This window comes from Vulpes vulpes, chromosome 4, assembly GCF_048418805.1.
Source record: "Vulpes vulpes isolate BD-2025 chromosome 4, VulVul3, whole genome shotgun sequence".
Taxonomy (NCBI): Eukaryota; Metazoa; Chordata; class Mammalia; order Carnivora; family Canidae; genus Vulpes; species Vulpes vulpes.
In genome coordinates this window covers 58,689,449-58,709,758 of record NC_132783.1, presented here as the reverse complement: position 1 = coordinate 58,709,758, position 20,310 = coordinate 58,689,449, and the positions used below count along the sequence as shown (strand labels likewise).

At 42.8% G+C, this 20,310-nt stretch overlaps 1 protein-coding gene across 1 annotated transcript in view; it reads right to left on the bottom strand.

The window, feature by feature from the left end:
* Window positions 1–3,079: 3,079 nt before the first annotated feature.
* The window catches only part of SCD5 (stearoyl-CoA desaturase 5), a 133,891-nt gene continuing 116,660 nt past the window's right edge, over window positions 3,080–20,310 (bottom strand). The window contains exons 4-5 of the mRNA XM_025998033.2: window positions 8,400–8,632; window positions 3,080–4,557 (exon numbers count right to left, since the gene is read on the bottom strand). Of these exons, the coding sequence (XP_025853818.2) occupies window positions 4,367–4,557; window positions 8,400–8,632 (424 nt within the window). The 3' untranslated portion in view covers window positions 3,080–4,366. The remainder of the gene's footprint in view (window positions 4,558–8,399; window positions 8,633–20,310) is intronic.

Genomic DNA, 20,310 nt, shown 5'->3' with positions numbered 1-20,310 from the left:
ATATATGGGGGAGCTAAAGGAAGATAAGGTTACTTGCAAACCCTTGTTTGCATCGATTCTCTGGGTGCCTTCTCTCTGTCTCTGGTAAGAATGTTTCTTTCCCTTTGGTACAGAGAGGGCAGCTCTCATATGGGAGTTTCATCTCCTGCTTTTAGGGAGAAAAACGGAGTCAAGAGGGTCCCTCTTGCATCTGCTGTTTCTAAGTGCTTTTCTTTCCTTTCTTTTCTTTCTTTCTTTCTTTCTTTCTTTCTTCTTTCTTTTTCTTTCTTTCTTCTTTCTTTTTCTTTCTTTTTCTTTCTTTTTCTTTCTTCTTTCTTTCTTTCTTTCTTTCTTCTTTCTTTCTTTCTTCTTTCTTTCTTTCTTTCTTTCTTTCTTTCTTTCTTTCTTTCTTTCTTTCTTTCTTTCTTTCTTTCTTTCTTTCTTCTTTTTCTTCTTCCAGTATCCTCTACACCCAACATGGGGCTCGAATTCACAACCCTGAGATCAAGAGTCACATGCTTTAGCGACTGAGCCAGCCAGGTGACCCTCAAGTGCTTCTAACTGGAAATAATTTTATGTCAAATTGGCATGTTTTGGGGCCGGTTCTGCTACCCACCATCCAGCTAGTTACTAGCAGAACCAGAACTAGAAGCTGGTTCTCTTCACTTGCAGTCTGTGGTTATTTGACTATAGCTCAGTTACTGTCTTGTGTCTGGGACATGCTACTCACCCTCAGCTGATGTCTCTTGGGGATCTACAATGCACCAGGCCTCTTTTTGAGGCCTCTAGATTTATCTGAGCACTTAAGTGTTACTGTTCTTACTTTGTGGAGGTGCAGAGAGGATCAGTAGGTTAATAAATGGCACTTTCACGTGGTTCAGTCTAAAAATATGTGCTAGGTATCACAGTACTTTAGATCATGAGTTAGACTTTGAAATCTTGCCATTTTTGACGACATGGATGGACATAGAGGGTATTATGCTAAATGAAATAAGTCAGACAAAGACAAATAACATATGATTATTCTTATATGTACAATCTTAAAAAAAAACCCACAATGAACTCATAGATACAAAGAACAGATTGGTGGGGTGTAGGGGTGGACAATATGGTGAAGTTGGTCAAAAGATACAGACATCCAGTTATAAAATAAATGTCATAGGGATGTCATGTGCAGCATGGTGACTATAGTTAATAATACGGTATGTCATCTTTGAAAGTAGCTAAGAGAGTAGATCTTAAAAAGTTCCCATCGTAAGAAAAAGAGTTTTCTAACTGCATGTGGTGATGGATGTTAACAAGACTTATGGTAGTGATCATTTTGCAATATATACAGACTAAGCCAGCTAGCGCCTTTTTTGCAATATATGCAAATATCAAATCATTATGTTGTACACCTGAAACTAATATAATGTATGTCAATTATACCTCAACTTAAAAAAGGAAGAGAATTCAAACTCAGGTCTTGAACTTGAGTCCAGTACGATTTCTACTACTCCACTAAGCCAGAGCTTTTTGTAATACTTTCTTTGATTAAATTGTTTTCCATGGATTATGTTTATTTTTCTTGTTTCATTATATTTGGGGAATGAATGTGTTCTCCCACTCAGACTCAATTATTTCCCCTCAATATTGACTTGCCCGGTCCCAGAAAGGATGGGCACAAACTTGAGAGGTGTTTTGAATCCGAAGTCAGGCATGTCCCTAGCTCTGTTGCTGTCGGTGACCATCACGGTTTGGTGGGACCTTAGCCAGAGTCTAGTTCCATCTGTCTTTGTAGATGAGAAAACTGGATCCAGAAAGACTAGTTTTCTCAAGGCCACACAGTTGGCTGGTAGTGCGCTTGAGCTGGCTCTGTCATATCCGACCAGCCCCATGTAACTGCCATGACACACATGTGCCATGACACACACAGCTCCATGTAACTGCCATGACACAACAGAAGCACTGTTGAAATTGCTTCCCCTTGACTCCCCTCACCTAGACGCATAGGCGGATGTTTCTGAAATAAGCCTCATAGGGCCCTGGGGATTAAGGACAGGGCATCCTCTCATTCTAAACCTGATCCTCTAAAAAAAAAAAAAAAAAAAAGTACCAACCTCTCTAGGGCCACCTTGGATAGTCTTGGGTTACTTTCTTCCCTTGGATGCTGCTGAGACCTGCAGGGGGTGCTAATATGGAAGACTCTAGAGGGATCTAACCTTCTTCTACTCCTTCAACAAAATCATCCCAATTCTCATTCATGGGCACTGCTGCAGATAAATATGTGGCACTCAGGTTCAGAGGAGTGAGGTTCTGGATTTATCTGGACTAGATGGGGGAATATCCTCCTTTCATGAGAAGATTTAAAATAGTTTTCTCCAAATGTAGCCTTTTCTATTAATTGATAAGCAATAAGATTAGTATAATTAAGGGTCAAAGAATCACAGAAATATTCTCAGAAATATTCCCAATCATTTTAGGTCGTGTTGATACAAAGCCAACTTAGAATACAATTACACTACTAATCCTCCATACAAGGTTTCAGCAATGTGCGGCTGCAGTATGAAGCAGCTGGTGATAGCTACAGTCATACCCAAAGGGTCCAATGGCTGGAATCCCACTCAACTGCAGGCAGGCTAAGAAGTCTGTATCTGATGGCAGGGGAACAAACAGGTGCTTTGGGGCAAAAGTTAAGAGCAGAAAGTGAGGCAGCTCATGGGAAAATTTGGGAGGCAGGACTAGAGGGAGAGCTGAGCTTGTCTCCCACATCTTTGGTCACTCCTAGTGGGGCCTGGTGGGACTTGAGGGAGGAAGATGTCCCTCACACTCTTTTGGGTGACAGGTAGGAGTAGTGGTTCCCATTTGTCAGCTAGAAGCAGTACAAGTGACAGTGGTGAATGAGAAGTGGGGGAATGGCACTACTAGGGGTGCTGCATTCCAAATAAAACTAGTCTATTTTCCCTGTGGCCTAAGGCAGATGGGATACAGGAGGCCTGCTCATAGGGGCCCTGTTAGTCCAGAGCTCAAATCAAATGGGAATCACACGGTCATCATGGGGCATCAGGTACCCTTGGGAGAACATCTTCTGAACATTTAAGTAGCTGGTCAAGAACACCAACAAATTCATAATCATTTATTGTAAATCACTCATAGATGGTTATACATTATTAATGGCAAAATGGCAAAATAACACTGTTAAACACCTGCTGGATGAAGAACTTCATTATGACAATTTCCTATTGGTATCACTTCTTTCTCAAAAAACTTAAATTACTACAGTTTTCCTGAAAAGATCTATCTTCAAAGTGCTCCAACATCTTTCTTTTGCTTTAACAACCACCACAAAGGCCATGCTGCCCCATTTATTCAACATGCTCTTTACAAGGCAACTTAACACACGAAAAATTTTTAATCCAGAAGCGACATAATGATCACTTTATATTTTGCTGCAAATTCAATGAAGGCTGCATGCAGGGAAAATATTAGGAGACACTGAGTTCTAGATAACTGTCGGTTATTAAGATCGGATGGCCTGGTGTGGAAAATTAATATGCTTATTTAGTAGGAGTAGCTAAAGTACATGCATCAGTGGCTGGGATCAATTAGAATATAAATTAGGTGTCTAAACATTTAAATGAGAGCTTAATTTGAGCTTAATTTTATGTCTGGCACATCTGAGTTATACACCTTTAAAATGACAACAGCAAAGAGAATAAAATCAAACACCTCTATAAGCACTGATTTATAGGGTCGGCTGGCATAATCGGGACACAAAACAAGCTGGGCAGTGGACAGATCTCTTCTGAAGCAAAGACAGTGGAGCATTAAAAAGCTGTAAACAGGGCAAAAAGAATAAGAGACTCATTTCCTGTACTGTCATTTTTTTAAATGATGAATTCTCTTATTTAAAAAAACAAAAGCAAACACACACATAGTAATTACAAAACAGAAACATTCTTTAGTTACTCTGACCCTCTCTTTTGTCTTCTACCCTGTCTCTCAGCTCCTTCAGATAATAGGTTGAAAAACAGCACTGGGTTAACTGGTAGAAAAGAAAACAAATGCTCTCCTGAATGACACCGAGAGAATATTAAGCTCCTTCATCCTGTCAGGGTCAACATCACGTACAAGCACATGACCATGTGTGTTTGACATACTATAACTACGGCGACTAAATTGTGTGTTCACACTCTAATGTTAAATCATAGTTACATTGACGTTAAAATTTTTTTTTCATTGATAGTTGACAATTATTTTGAGACAAACAAAAAGTTCCCAAAGCACATAGATTCTGTTCCCTCTCTACTCTCTACCCCCTCCCACATCCAATGAACAAGAGAACGATAGTAACTAAAGCCATGAACTGAGATGTCGATGGCAGAGATGTTGGATGGTGGTTCCAGGTTCAAGTGCTGCCATCTCCAGTCCTGGCTTTCCGGGCCTCGATCATTGGCTTGGTTGCCCGTTTGCGGTCGGTGGCTAGCCCCAGCCAGCACATGAGGTCAATGAACCAAGTGGTTGGGTTGAAATTTAAGCCAAATTCACTCGCAGAGTAGTCAAAAGGAAAGGTGTGGTGGTAATTGTGGAAGCCTTCACCTAGAAGACAAAGCGGGCATTGAAATAACCCATCTCCACTTCTTTGCAAAGATTTTTTCCTCCCCACCCCCCACACTTATTGAGGGTGTGCCAGGTGCAAGGCACTATGTCAGGCTCTATGGGGACCAGGAGACTTGGTGTCTGCCCTTAGGAAGCATTTACTTAGCTGGCTAGATGATATGAACAGAAAAATAACACTGAATTTAATCAGCATAGAGTCATGGATTAATTTCCCCATATGAACTGTAGATACGCTACCATGATTTCAGAGCTGTGCTTTGTAAACTAAATGCTAAATGGTTGATAACAGATCCTCATATAGATGTGTGTTCATAAAAGGAAAATAGCTTCTGTGGGCTGGAGGGATTAAAGGAAGGCTCGTGAGAGAGCCTGGAAGACCCAAACGAACATCGTTCAGATAGTAAATTGAGGAAGTGGACCTCTACATGTTCCGAATCTGCCTATGTATTATTCCATCCCTCCTGGTGAATAGCGTTTCCTCTCTTACTTTTTTTTAATTAAAGTGTTTTCAGGAGGGATCTCAGGGCTTCTTTCATTTGACTTTTTTTTTTTCATTTGACTTTTTAAAACAGCTTTATTGAGATATAATTCACTATATAATTCATCCATTTGAAGTACAATTTAATGGCTTTTAAGCATTTTCACAGAGTTGTGCATCCATCACCACAATGAATTTTATAACATTTTCATTACCTAAAAGGAGGCTCCACATTTCTGAGCTGTCATCCCCCAACCATCCCTCCATGCCTCCAGCCCTACTTTCTTTCTCTGTCATGGTTAATTTTACACAGCCAGAATGGCCAAGGCTTGCCCAGGTTAAAAATTTCCATGAAGCATGCCTGGCGGGGGGGTGGGGGGCGTCTCTGGACGAGATGATCATTTGAATCAGTGGACTCAGTAGAGCAGATTACCCTCGCCAATGGGGTGGCCATCACTCAATCCATTAAGAGACTGAACAGAACAAATGGTGGAGGAAGAGAATTTGTCCCTTTTTTTTCTGACTCACTGACTGAACTGGAACATCTATCTCATTTTCTCCTGCTCTCAGACTGGAATTTCATCATCTGCAACCCCGGTTCTCAGGCCTTCGGACTCAGATTTAATTATACCACTGTCTTTCCTGGGTCTCCAGCTTGCGCATAGCAGATTGTGGGATTTCTCAGCTCGCATAATCATGTGAGCCAATGCCTCACAAGAAATCTCTCTCTCCCCTTCTCTGATCCCTCTTCTCTATACATATGCATATATACACACACAGAAACAGTAGCATATGTATATCCTATAAATATATATCTATTTATATTTATATAGGTATCCTATTGTTTCTGTATATATGGGGATTAATAAATATATATATGAAGAATATACATATATTACAGTATATACAAAAACTGTATAATATATGCATATAATAGCATTACATATATATAGATAGGTATATATATCAGTATTTGTAGCGTATATGTGTATACATATATATGTATACTAACGTGTGTATGTGTATATATATATATGATTCTGTTTTTCTAGATAACTCTAATACAATCTCTATAGACTTGTCCATTCTAAACATTTTGTTTAAATGAAATCATACAATATGTAGCTTTTTGTGACTGGTTTCTTTCACTTAGCATAACGTTTTCAAGGTTGTAGCAGGTATCTTCATTTCTTCATTTCTTTTTATTGCCAAATAGTCTTCCACTGTATAGATGTACCATTTGTATTTCTGGATCATATGGTAACTATTTTTAACCTTTTGAGAGATTGCCAGATTCTTCCTTTACTTTTTTTTTTTTAATATTTATTTATTTGAGAGAGAGAGAGGGAGAGCTTAGGTGGGGATGGGGAAAGGGAAAAGAGAGTCTTATGCAGACTCCCTGCTGAGCTCAGAGCAGGACACTGGGCTTGATCTCACAACCCTGAGATCATGACCTGAGCTGAAACCAAGAGTTGGGCACCTAACCAATTGTGCCACTCGGGCACCTCCTTCTTTACTTCTTAAGTGGGTACTGGTCATCACATAGTTCTTCTGTTGACCACAATTAAAGGATTCTGCTCTTCAATGAGTACATCAGATGGATGGATCTGTGGTTTACCATTTTCTTTTTAACTTAGGTCTTCTTTACCCTGCCCCTTCCACCGTCATCAATTTTAGTGTTTTTCCTGCCCTGGAGTATATATAGAGAAGTTCCCCCCACTATTTTCAGAAGCAGACACTGTTCTGAGAACCCTGGATGTACTCCCCATCTACAGCACAGTCAGATGTAACAGAAGCCTTCCCAGGATCTTAATGAAGAAAACTGACTAGAAGCCCATTGTTAATCTGGGTGGATTTAAAACTGATTTGCATTTTCTTGCCCACTGTCCCTACAGAAGAGGTAAGTCCATCTTGTCCTCTCTTGTCTGCTCTGAGTAAATACTGGATGTGGCTCCCCACTGCAGTCTTTTCAGAAGATGAAAGGTGGGCACCTGGGTGGCTCAGTTGGTTAAATGTTCAACTCTTGATTTTGGCTCAGGTCATGATCTTGGGGTCATGGGATCAAGCCTTGTGTCAGGCTCTGTGCTTAGCTGGGAGTCTGCTGGAGGTTCTCTCTCTCTCTTCCTCTTCCTCTGCTCCCACCCCACTCTTTTTCTCCCCGCCACATCTCTCTCCAAATAAATAGGGAAAAAAAGAAGAAGATGAAGGGTGAGGAAGAAGGGGGGAGGAAGTAGTAAGGGTATCATACTCTTTCCAAGACATTTTTCTCTCTGGTTAGCCACTGTTCCCAGAGCTAAATTTGGTGTTTATTCCACCTCAGATTGCTCTTGTCAACACAAGATCCCTGGGGTCTTAATAAGGGCATGACCCTAACAATGCAGTGGTAGAAATTCATTGCTAGGTGACGCAGATACCGCTATTTAACAGTAGGATCTTCCCTTCCTGGTTTGATCTCTATGCTCAAGGCTCAGCTTGCCAAGAAGCCTGAGTTACTTCCAGAAAGATACAGCTAATGATTATTTATTACTTACTGTGTGCCAGACACAGTGGTGAGGGCTTTAATGGGTATTAGCACCTATAATCTTCACATCTTTGAGCTAGCTGCTATGATTATCCCTGTTTTAAAAACGAGGATGTAAATGTACAGAAGGGACAAGTAGCTTGTTTAAGACCATAAAGCTAGTAATAAAAATAACATTACTGAGGCTTATTTCATACTAAGCACTGCTGCAAAGACTATGTATGAACTCACCTAACCCTCCAATGACCCCAAGAGCAGGTAAATGCTATTATTATCTTCAGTTTACAGATGAAGACACAAGGTATGGAGAAGCCAGATAACTTGCCCAGACAGTAAGTAGAGGAACCAAGACTCAAAGTTATCAGAATCCAGAGGCCTCGCTCTTAAATTGTGCCACCATGAGATGCCACACTCTTGTTTCTTCCTATCTCTCTGTTTGAAGTCAAATGATGGCACAACAGAGGCCAGAAGGGTCAGGGCAGTTTGAAACAAAAGTCTGCTGCTACCCCTCCTTTAGGAAAATTTCCATAGTGGGAATAAATGACTACTATATGACAGACATTGTCCTAAGCAGTTTACATATAGTACCTTAATCTTCATGACATCCCTGTGAGGTAGACATCACTATTCCCATTTCACAGATGAGAAAACTCTAAATCAGAGATTAGGTGACTTGTCCCAGAGCCAGGATTCTAATACCAAAGCCCAAGTTTATCCCACCTGACTTTCACTGCTTCTCTTTACAGATTCCAGAAAACCACTGGAAAGCCAAGAAAAATCTGAGCTGCTGCACTTCCCACTGGCTCTTGCACCCCTACTCACCAATGGCACCCAGAGTGACAAGTGGGTTCTGCCGAGGGCTGATGTGCTTGTCATAGGGCCGGTTTCCATACATGTGGGCAGCGCTGTTGACCAGCCAGGTGATGTTGAGTGAGATGGTATAGCGGAGAATGGAAGCCAAGAAGTAGGAGTTCCACAGACTCTCTCCCCAGACACACCAGGGCACCAGCGTGGGGATCACAAAGCACATGAGCACCACGGTGATCTTATAGTACCTGGAAGGGAGAATAGTATGCTATCATTGGGCACCTGTTGATGGTGGCAGGAATAGGCTGAGCAAGCTGCAGGAAAAGTCAGGAATTATGCCAGTCATCTCCTTCTACTATTTCTGTATAAGGAATACCCTGTTGTGTGTCACTTTGTACAGGGGTCACAGACCCATATACCTACAAGGCTAGACAGGTAACCTAAACTTGAGTGAGGCTGGGTAGAATGAATGCTGTGGGAAGTGGGAGGGCCTGTGGCACACTTCAGAGACACTTCAATATCAAAAAATCAAAGTAGTGCTGGTGAAACCTATGTAGCTCAGAGTACATTTCTCCTACAGGTGACTGGTTTGACAGCTCCTAGCTACTTCTTTCACTTATCAATCAACTTGATGATCAGTTTTTCTCAAATGATTTCAAGAAATATATATTTCTTGAATAATTTCCAGACACATGACTCTGTACTAACTTAGCTTGGTAAAAAAGTAAACAATCCAATCCCCTCTCAAAAACGTTCTCTGTTCATGGCAGATTACATCCCAAGCCAGCATAAAAAATAAACGGTAAGTCTAGGAACAAGCATGGCCACATGAAAAGTAATCTTTACAAAGAAATCAGCAGTTGTTTGATTTCCAGACCCATGTATCCAGCAAATATTTACCGAGCACTTACTGTATGCCAGGCCCTGAGTGCTGGTGATACAAAGACAAATTTGACACGGTCCCCACCCCAGGCTTCAGTCAAGTGGAACCACTGTTCCCCACTCTGTGGCCATGTGGATCCAGCCCTATGCAGGGACAAGAAAGGGGCTGTGCTATGGATTCATATTTCTCTCCTCCCTGGCCTCACACTGGCTAATCAAGCTTTCCAAAGGCCTCTGTTAAGATGCATAGGTACGAAATGAGAGGTGGCACAGTGTGGAAATGATATTCAGAAGGTAGAAGACTTGAACTTGAGTCTAGATCTGATTCTGGGTGTTGAACTAGCCATTAGCTTTCTTTCACCCTCCTCTTGCGCACAGTTAGCCAGTTCTCCAAAGAGCAGAGGATGAGGCAAGGGCGTGTATGTGGGTAGTCTATTTTGGGAAGAGTGAGACAGGGAAGGAGGGAATGCCAAGCCACGGGTGCCCCATGCTTTGGACACCTGAACTTGGACCTTGATGGGACAGATTACAGCTCAGATTTATTCTCCCAAGGAATGAAAGAAGGGGCTATTTTCTCATTGTTTCAAACTCCCTCCTGGTCAAGGAATGTCACTTAGAATATTAGCTCCCTCACACTTCCAAGTTTGCTCGGGCCAGGTTCGCTGAGCATTTCTGGAAGCATCTCAGGTATAGGTGGCAAAGAAACCAGGCAGGAAGTAAGAAATAAGTAGTCCAGTGGAGCACGGTGCTGTTGGGTTATACCTGGGTCAGCAGGTGGCTGCAGCAACAGCTGGAGTGAAAAGAAGGGCAGAGAGTAGGAGGTAGGGTACGAGAGGGGTCCAACAGAGGTGGTGATTACAATACCTCCAGGGGTTCTTGTGAGGCTCTAATACATAATGCATACTATGTGCATAGTATGTGTCATGGATATTCTGAGACCTTTCCATGTACGGCTCATTTTATTCTAATAAAAGCTCTAGGAGAAAGTGACCATTATTATCACCATTTTACAAAGCAATGGAAAGGTTATGTAGTTGGGCCAAGGTCACAAGACTAAGAAATAGTAGGACCACGATTCAGATCCAGGCAGAATCACTTCAGAGACTATCATCTATTTAAATGCAGCCATCTTGTATCCCAGTGACTTGGAAATGGGTGTTGATGGGTTCACCTGTTGCCCAATTAAAAAGAAAATTATGGAAACTGACACTTATGCGCAGCTATCAATCTGCAAAGCACACTTACATACATGATTTGCAAATGAAGTCATTTAAGTGGAAAGATGGTGCTTGCGAGGTCAGATGAGTGGGCTGTGGCTAGAGGGGCAAAGGCAACAGACAATGAGCGACTGGTGGTCTTACACTGGACTCCCTAGCGTCACATGTGGAAGGCTTTTGGAGAGTGCTCTTTAAAAAAAGGACACCTGGGCGGCTCAGCGGTTGAGCGCCTGCCTTCAGCCCAGGGCATGATCCCAGGATCCGGGATCCAGTCCCACGTTGGGATCCCTGCATGGAGCCTGCTTCTCCCTCTGCCGGTATCTCTGCCTCTCTCTGTGTGTCTCTCATGAATAAATAAAATCTTTAAAAAAAAAGATTTTATTTATTTATTTGAGAGAGAAGATGAGCAGGGAGAAAGGGCAAACTCCCTGCTGAGCGGGGAGCCCGATGAGGGCCTGGATCCCAGGACCCTGAGATCATAACCGAGCGGAAGGCAGACGCTTAGCCAACTGAGCCACTCAGGTGCCCCAAGAGTGCTCCTGAGAATACTTAGAAGGAAGGGAGGAAGGCAGGTTGGGCTGAGGCAGAAGCTCACCTACCATGAGTTCCAGCAGATCTAATGGGGACTTCTGGGGCTAGATGATCCCTTAAAGTTGTCCTGGGAACTGGCAGGGAGTGTGTGAAGGGGCAGAGAGGGTGGGTGCTCTGAAGGGAAAATAGAAGAGGAGCCCAGAGCCATGGTCTGCTGCTGCTCCTCCTTTGCACCTCTGAGGAGGAAAGGAGGCAGCTTTACACTGCCAACAGAAGGCATTTTGTGACTTAAGAAGTTTCTTCCCTTCCTCCACTCTCTCGGTTACAGACCAGTACCTTTAAAAAGAGCCTCTCAAAAAAAAAAAAAATAAAAAAAAAATAAAAAAAATAAAATAAAAAAAAAAATAAAAAGAGCCTCTCCAGGGCACCTGGGTGGCTCAGTCGGTTAAGCATCTGCTTTCGGCTCAGGTCATGATCTTGGTGTCCTGGAATCAAATCTCATTTCAGGCTCCCTGCTCAGCAGGGAATCTGCCCCCTCCCTCCCCGCTCGCTCTCTAAATAAATAAATAAATAAGTAAATAAGAAAGAAAGAAAGAAAGAAAGAAAGAAAGAAAGAAAGAAAGAAAGAAAGTCTCTTCTATTCCTCATCTGAGCTATTGCCTTGGTCCCTTATTTTGCTCCTAAAAAGGAGAAAGAAAACACACACATTGAGGGCTTGCTCTGTACTGGGTACCGGGCTAAGCATCTCAGAGGCCTTCTTCTCTCACTTACTCCTCCCAGCAGACAGGGATGGACAGTGAGGACCCCAGGGCTTAGAGAAGAGCCAGCTCTTCTGGGACAGCTCTCCCCCAGGAAGAGGCCAGGCCCTTGCTCTGGCTCTCAGCTTTGCCCCAACCGTACAGAATCCACAGCCAGCAGGACTCTGCTTCCATTCACACCCTGCCCAGTCCTCTTCCCTCTGAACTTCTTAGAGAAGCCACCTGCCTCTTAAAAAAACAAACAAACAAACAAAAAAACCACTCTTTAAAAATCATTCCAATAAAGCTTTAGCATATTTAATTGTGGGCTATTCTCTGATTGTTCTTCCTGTATTCTGCTAGGATTTCTTGTTGTGTGTTCAATGGAATGAATGGAAGAGGAAGGAATTTTTAGGGGCCACAGAGAGTCTGGGTGGGGCTGCCAGTGGCATACGTCTTGAAGCTGATATCTGCGTCAAAAAAATCTCCCCAGCCATTTCAAACGGACTTGACATATCTTCCCATGATGCTGAGGAGCCTTCCTCCTGTGCCTATTTGCTTCCTGGAGCTTAATTCCTTTCTTGCTTGGGAACAAGGGTGGAAATGGTTCCCTGGCTTCCTTGCTTAATGACACTCATATTTGAACACCCTAGCCAGGGGTCCATCAACTAGTCCGTGAGGCCTTCAGCCCCTAGTCCTTCTTCATCTGAGGGATTTCCTTTCTTCGACTGTGGTACAGAAGGAGGCTGGAGAGGGGCCACTGACATTGCTCTGTGTTTTTGCTAAAGAGGATTTTTATGTTGTAAAGCACCATAGAACAGTAAACTACCCAACTCTACCACTTCCTGACTTTGTTATTTTGAGGTTTGTTATTACAGGTTTCTTTTCTGTAAGCGTGGTATTAACAGACTTATGGAGTCCCCACTATCTTGGCACTGGAGATGTAAAGTGAACAAATCAGACAAAAACCCCTGCCCTTGGGGAGCTGGGGTATTCTGGTAGGAAGACTTGATAAATATATATATTATGTATGTACTATATAAAAACTTATATTTATGTATATCCTGGTAGAGAAGAAAACTAAAAAACAATATAAATAAACAATATATACAGCAAGTTAGTGGTAAATGCTAAGATAAAAATAAAGCAGAGAAGGAGAATTTGAAGTCAAGGGCAAATGCTGAAATTTAAAACAAGGTGTCTAGGGAAGGACTTTGTGACATTATAGGCTTTGAGTGACGCTGTGAAAGAAATGAGAAGTTAGCCACCTGTGGCTAAATGGGGCAGAAGATTCCAGTGAAGAAAACCACAAGCACAAAGGCCCCGCAGTAGGAGTGTTCCTGGCACATTCGGGGACAAGCAGGACAGCTGGGGCTGAAGCAGGTGGAAAAAGAGGAGAATGCCGGAGATAAGAGAATAATAGTGGGCCTTGTGACAGAAGATCTGACAGGTCATCAGGAAGGTTTCAACCTTTACTCTAAGTGGGATGGAGGGTTGAGAATGGACTGTGGGGGGAAGGGCAGAAGCAGGGAGAGCAATCAGGAGGCTGCTACAAAATCTGGGCACGAGAGAACATCGACTTGGATCATGACAGGGGTGGCAGGTGTGAGAAATGGTCAAATTCTGAATATATTCTGAAAACAGAGTGACAGGACTTGTTAACAGACTAGATTGTGGAGAGAAAGGAGCCAAGGGTGACACTAAGGATGAAGATGTCATTAATTGCCACAGGGAAGCATGGAGGGGGAGCTGGTTTTGAGTAGCACATAAGGAGCTCAATCTTAACCATGTCAGGTGAGAAATGCCCACTACACGTTCAAGGGGTGATGTCAAGTAGGCAGCTTGATGTACAGGTCTGGAGATCAGGGGTGCTCTGGAGACAGGTTTGATGGGAACAGAAATTTGGAATTCATCAGCATATTAATGTATGACACTCACATGCATACATTTTCTCATCTCATCTGAGCCCTGTGAGGTACTCACTGTAACCTCACTTTGTAGGACCTTTCTAGAGCTCTAAGGAGTTCATGGAACTTCCTCAGGCCATACTGGTTATACAAAGCACAGGTAGGCTTAAATTACAGTGACTATAACCTGCTGCTTACCTGGCTTACCAAGAGCAGGGCAGAGGGGATAGGTAAATATACCTGAAAGTAAACCAGGCTGAAGTGCGTGATCTAGCCATTGCTCTAAGAGTTGCCTTTATCTGATTAAAAATATTGTCACCTTGAGGTCAGAATGCCTCACTCCAGCTGGACTGAACTTCTTCCTATTCCTTAGATAACACCTTTTCTGTCTCCTGTGTCTATGTTCTCAGCCTGCTTTCCTGACATTTCTAAATATCCTTCCTCTGAGGGGATTTCCTTGGTCCACCAGAGCAGGCTCTGTCCAGGGTTCCCATTGCACATTGTACTTCTCAGCTCTCATACTTATGGGCTTAGTGGGTGGCCTCACCTACTATGTCAGTGGTCTCAACCCTGACTGTGCATTCAAATCAACCTGGTGAACATATAAAAATGACTGATGTTGGGAACCCACTGCAGACTGGCTCAACTGAATCAGAATTTCTGTTCTGGGTGTTAAGATTTTTAAAGCCTCTCCATTGCAGACATTGACAGTAGCCTCCCTATAATTCGTCCCCATCCTCTCTTTCTTGCCGGAATGATCTGATTTTGGTCAGTTATCCAACTGTTCTCTCTGCAGCCATGTCCTTCAGGGAATGTGGACTCTCCCCAGGATGTGAGTCCTAGTTAGTTCGAAGCAATCAATGGTGATCTTATTCACTTTCCCAATAATTAATTTAGGAATTGGTCAACAGTGGTCAATAAGCTATGAGGGGGAAATGGGTATAATTTTTAAAAATGGAAATAACAAATGTTGGTAAAGATGGAGAGAAATAGGAACCTGCACACATTGCTGGTGGGAATGTAAAGTGGTGCAGCTGCTACCAAAAACAGTTTCTCAAAAAGGTTAAACATCAAATTATCATATGACCCAGCAATTCAACCATATGTTCAGAAGAATGGAAAGCAGAGACTTGAACATATATTTATACACCAATGTTCACAGAAGCATTACCCACAGTAGCCAAAAGGTGGAAACAGCCCAAGTCCCCACTAATAGATGAATGGAATAAGCAAAATGATGTGTGTGTGTGTGTGTGTGTGTGTGTGTCTCTGTGTGTATAATAGAATATTATTCCAACATAAAAAGGAACAAAATTTTTATATATGCTATAATATGCATGGATAGACCATGGAAACATGCTTAGTGAAATAAACCAGACAGAGAGGACAAATATTATTTGTTTTTTTTTTTTTGACAAATATTATTTGTATGAAGTACCTAGAATAGGTAAATTCATGAAGATAGAAGGTAGAATATATGTTCCTAGGAGCTGGGGAGAAGGGGAAAGGGAAAGGGAAGCTCCTGTTTAATGGGTATAGAGTTCTTGTTGGGAATGACAAAAAAGTTGGAAGATGGAAGGAAACTTGAATGAACTACTGAACTAACAAATCCCAGAGTGGTTTTATTCCTGATGTCTTACTCTGGGACAAGCCGTTTGAATCAGGACCTTCTGTGGAGTAGCTGAGCGCATTCTAGTATACCGTATGGACACTCACATGCCATCAGGATCTCCTCCCAATGGAGAGCCTCTGGCAGTGCTGCTTCCGCTGGATGGAGGCTCCCTGACCTAGGTCATGCCCCATCCAGTACTAACCTTACATGAGGGGAGTAGTCCATTGCCCAGGCCTGGTCGCACTGCCTCATTTCTCAATGACTCTGAAGAGTGACCCCAACTTCAGGACCCACCATAGGGTGGGTTGAGGCCCTTGATGGGACTGATCAGGACTCAGCTTCTTCTCTTGCCCAGTTCTGTTTCCATCACTTCTTCCATAAGTGTCAACCCCAAGGACCCTCTCCAGTACACTTTTTTTACTTTAAGATTTTATTTTTATTTATTTGAGAGAGAGAATGAGCACGCACAAGCCAAGGGGAGGCGCATAGGGAGAAGGAGAAGCAGATTCTCCCCTGAGCAGGGAGCCCAAGGTGGGGTTTGATCCCAGGACGCTGGGATCATGTAGGTCATGATCTGCTGTAAGCAGACTCTTAACCGACTGAGCCACCCAGGCACCTTTCCAGTACACTTCTTACAATGTAATATCCACCTCAGAGCCAGCTTCCAGGGTAATCTGTACTGTGACATGGATCTACTGCAGGGCTAGCAGAGTCCAGGAGAAAGCCACTCTCCAGAGCCTAGCACAGGGGCTTACACAAAGCAGGCACTCCTACATATTTGTTGAACAATTAAGTGGATGATTCTTTGGTTAATAAATTATGAGCTCTCAGCTTCTTAGGAAAATAAAAACACTACAGTGACTCAGTAGGACACAGAGTATGACATAAAATGCTAAGGCTTCCAAAAAACAACAGAAACTACACAATAAATATGCAGCCTGCTTTTTGGGTTCTTCATGAGATGCTTATCTCTTGGCTAGGTGCCAACACAGGATTATGAATAAGAAACCAAGAATTTGATTAAAGACATTTATATTCATCAAGTCCCAAGCCCCAGCTTCCAACAAATTTCACGTGACGCTTTCTAACTCCAGTTTTTAAAAAAATGATTTCTGAGAATGAGCTTCTAGGTCATTCTCTGAGCTGCCAAATATGGTGCAACGTTGGCAATACTTAACATTAATAACCACTCTAACAGGTTTGGTCTTGGTTTGGAATATAAGTGGCTTCTTCTCCTCCTGTGGATACTCAGACCCTGAGAAGACTTTTAGAATCATCAAGAGAGAAAAAGAAAGGAGTAAGAACTAGAGAGAAGGGTTGGTAGGAATCCAAGAATGACCCAAGGATTTGAAATCGGAGATTTGAAACCAGAGACCCCCAGGTTTGAGTCCAAAACACAAAAGCCAAAGCATTCAAGCTCACCCTACAAATAGCTCTGGAGCAGCTTTCTATAGCTTTAAGGTGACAGCTTACCAGAACAGACCCACAATAGATAATGAAAACCCTCCCATGCCCACCAGCAATTCCACAGTGGGAAGATATTTCTTAGCATTTAGCTCAAGATAAGAAGTCCATTCACACAATCAAATGCCACCACACACCATGATGCCCTAATCCAAGTAAGATTCAGTGATAGCACATGAATGAAGATATGGGCTCTCATCTTGCCACTCTGTCTACACTTTGGAGACTATCTTTATTCCAATAAGCTGGATCACAATAAAGAGAATTGAAACACTAAAAATAGGCTTGAGACTTGGGGTGCCTGGGTGGCTCTGTCAGTGGAGTGTTTGACTCTTGTTTTTGGCTCAGGTTATGATCTCATGGGTCATAGGATCCAGCCCCTTGTAGGGTTCCATGCTCATCTGTGAGTCTGCTTGAAGATTCTCTCCCTCTGCCCCTCCCTCCACTCTTGCGCACGTACACACTCTCCCTCTCTCTCTCAAATAAATAAATAAATAAATCTTAAAAAAAAAATAGACTTGAGACCAAAAATGTGTTCTATGGAGAAGAAAAAATTTAGGATTTCTTCCTTGTTTCTCTCCCTACTTCCCCAATCTGGGTGTGCTAAGCATCTTAAAACATTTTTTCTTTAGATGAAAAAGAAATTGCTGTTCTCTGCCTACAAGCATTTCCTATTGCTTGGCTAACCCTGAGCACAGCAGTCCAGAACCAGCAGTGTGTGAGATCTCCAGAGGAGAACTATGAGGGCGTGAAGGAAGAGGAAATAATATGCCAACTGCGGACTTCTGACGGGGACTGGCCTGAGGAAACACAAAAGAAGCAAACACTACTGTGGGTGAGAGATATTACAGCCCCACAAATGTATCCTAACGATGAGCGATGAGCTGTCACCGGCATCTTGATTAAACATGTTTGGTTTTGCGATTTCACTTAAAGCCTAGCCAGAAATTCATTTTCCCTACATCTTTTGCATCTTGTAGGGAAGCAGGCAAAATCATCCGATGCTCGCTAAACATTCACTTAGAGGACAGATAATATGCCCTGGCAGTTTGTAAATGGAATGGATGGAACTCTCTCTCCCACCTCCTTGTTCCCCTCTGGCATTGCCCACATGGAGGTGAAAGATGATTCCTTTGGATGCAGATCTGAAGACGGAAGCCCCCTGATGAGGGAGCCCTTTGGAGTGTTTCAGAAAATCTTCCAGACTCTGAATTGTTTAGGTTGAAAACAGGCTCTGCTGCTATGCTCTTGATTTTGCCTCCCCAGTGTTGCAGTGGCTTTAAGTGAGACAGCTCATGATTACTGCATTTGAAGTGTGCCCTGAAAGTCTTAATCATTCCAGATTTGGCTTTGACCCTCAATTAGTTTTGACATCACTTCCCCTGTGCTGCTTCATGATAAGCATTCCCGTAGAAGAAAATATTTTAATTGGACTATCTAGATGCATAACATCATCTTCCAGATGCCTCTCTTCCCCCGATGGAGGGAGCAGAGATGGGGAGCGACTGCTTCACGATGAAGCGACTGCTTCATCTTTGGAAATTTGCAAGGTGGTGGGAGAAAAGATGTATTTTTATTTTCTCTTTGCTTTCAGCTTTATTTGCTTTTGAGGTTTGCATGTGGAGGTTAGCTGCATCCATCCACTTGAATTTCATGGGTCTTTGTACAAACAGCTTGCATTCATTCATCACTAAGCAGCAGTTTAAGAGATAAACACAATCATTTCAGAATTTCAACACAAAGAGCATTATTTGTACCTCACTAACAATGAAGTGCTTAAAGACAAACCAGGCCTGCTGATTGCTAAGACGGAGTAAGGAGGGTTAAAAGGCCCTTTTGCCTTTTTCAAAGCTTTGATTATAAGTAGATGGCAAGTTCTTTGTGGACAGGATTTGTCTTGATCCAAGTCACATCACTCTCAGTTCCTTGAATATAAAACGCTGATTGACATAGTGGGTCCCCAGGAAGCATCTGGATTGTTGACTTGCACCAGAAGGAATGAGGGCGAGGATCTATCTGTCTTTGGCAGAAGCAATTAGACGCAATTAGAAGCAATAGTTCCCCTCCTAATGGTTTGATACTTAGAGTCTCTCTAGTTGTCTCAACATAAAGTCAAGTTGATTAGACCCTCTTTCAGTTCTCTCCCCAGGGCTCTTTGTCTCTGCTTCTGTCTTTGTCCTTCCTCCCTCCCTTCCTAATTAGTTATCAAGTGTTCTCAATCAGTAATTGGAACACACACTAACTCCTGATGGTATATAGAACAGGATGACTAAAAGAAATACTTAAAGGCATTTACAAAATAAAGTTTTTAAACAAAGTTGCTGCCTTTCCATTTTCTTTCACCCTTAAACCTGCATTCCATTTTCATCCTTGCTACCTGAGATAAAGTGAGCACTGCAGAAAGAAACATAACCAGTTCTCTTAATCTGGGACCTATGGAATTGTGTACAAACTCTTTTGTGTATTTCCATTTTCTGGAGTTCAGAGTGCACAGCTTTCAACAAATTCTCAAAGAGATATTTGATTCCCAAGGCCCCAAACATGTGAGGTTGTTGTTGAACTTTGATCTTTGTTTGCTTTAGGATTTGGCAGAGGATTTAGGTAAGAACATTGAATTCAATTTAAGGAAGGTTCAACTTAGAGAATTTAAGGGGGCGCCTGGGTGGTTCAGTCAGTTAAACATCTGACTTCAGCTTAGGTCATGATCTCAGGATCCTGGGATCAGCCCCATGTTGGGCCCTATATCACACCAGATACCCTATGATGGGCCCCTACATGGGCTCTGCACTCAGTGGGGGAGTCTGCTTCTCCCTCTCCCACTGCCCCTCCTGCTGCTCGTGCTCTCCCCTCTCAAATAAATAAAAATCTTTTTAAAAAATAAAATAAGGGATCCCTGGGTGGCGCAGCGGTTTGGCGCCTGCCTTTGGCCCGGGGTGCGATCCTGGAGACCCGGGATCGAATCCCACATCGGGCTCCCGGTGCATGGAGCCTGCTTCTCCCTCTGCCTGTGTCTCTGCCTCTCTCTCTCTCTCTCTCTCTGTGTGTGTGTGTGACTATCATAAATAAATAAAAATTTAAAAAAAATAAAATAAAATAAAATAAAATAAATGGGAATGCCTGGGTGGCTCAGCGGTTAAGCCATCTGCCTTCAGCTCAGGGAGTGATCTTGGAGTCCCTGGATCGAGTCCCACATTGGGCTCCTGCAGAAAGCTTGCTTCTTCCTCTGCCTATGTCTCTGCCTCTCTCTCTCTCTCTCTCTGTCTCTCATGAATAGGTGGGTGAGGTCTTTAAAAATAATAGTAATAAAGAATTTGCAGAACAGTACTTTTATTTTTTCTTAAAGATTTTATTTATTTATTCATTAGAGACAGAGACAGAGACAGAGAGAGAGAGAGAGAGAGGCAGAGACACAGGCAGAGAGAGAAGCAGGCTCCATGCCGGGAGCCGGACATGGGACTGGATCCCGGGTCTCCAGAATCAGGCCCTGGGCTAAGGCGGCACTAAACCGCTGAGCCACCGGAGCTACCCAATTTTTCTGCCTTCTTAATCAGTTTATGGAACAAAACTTGACCTTCC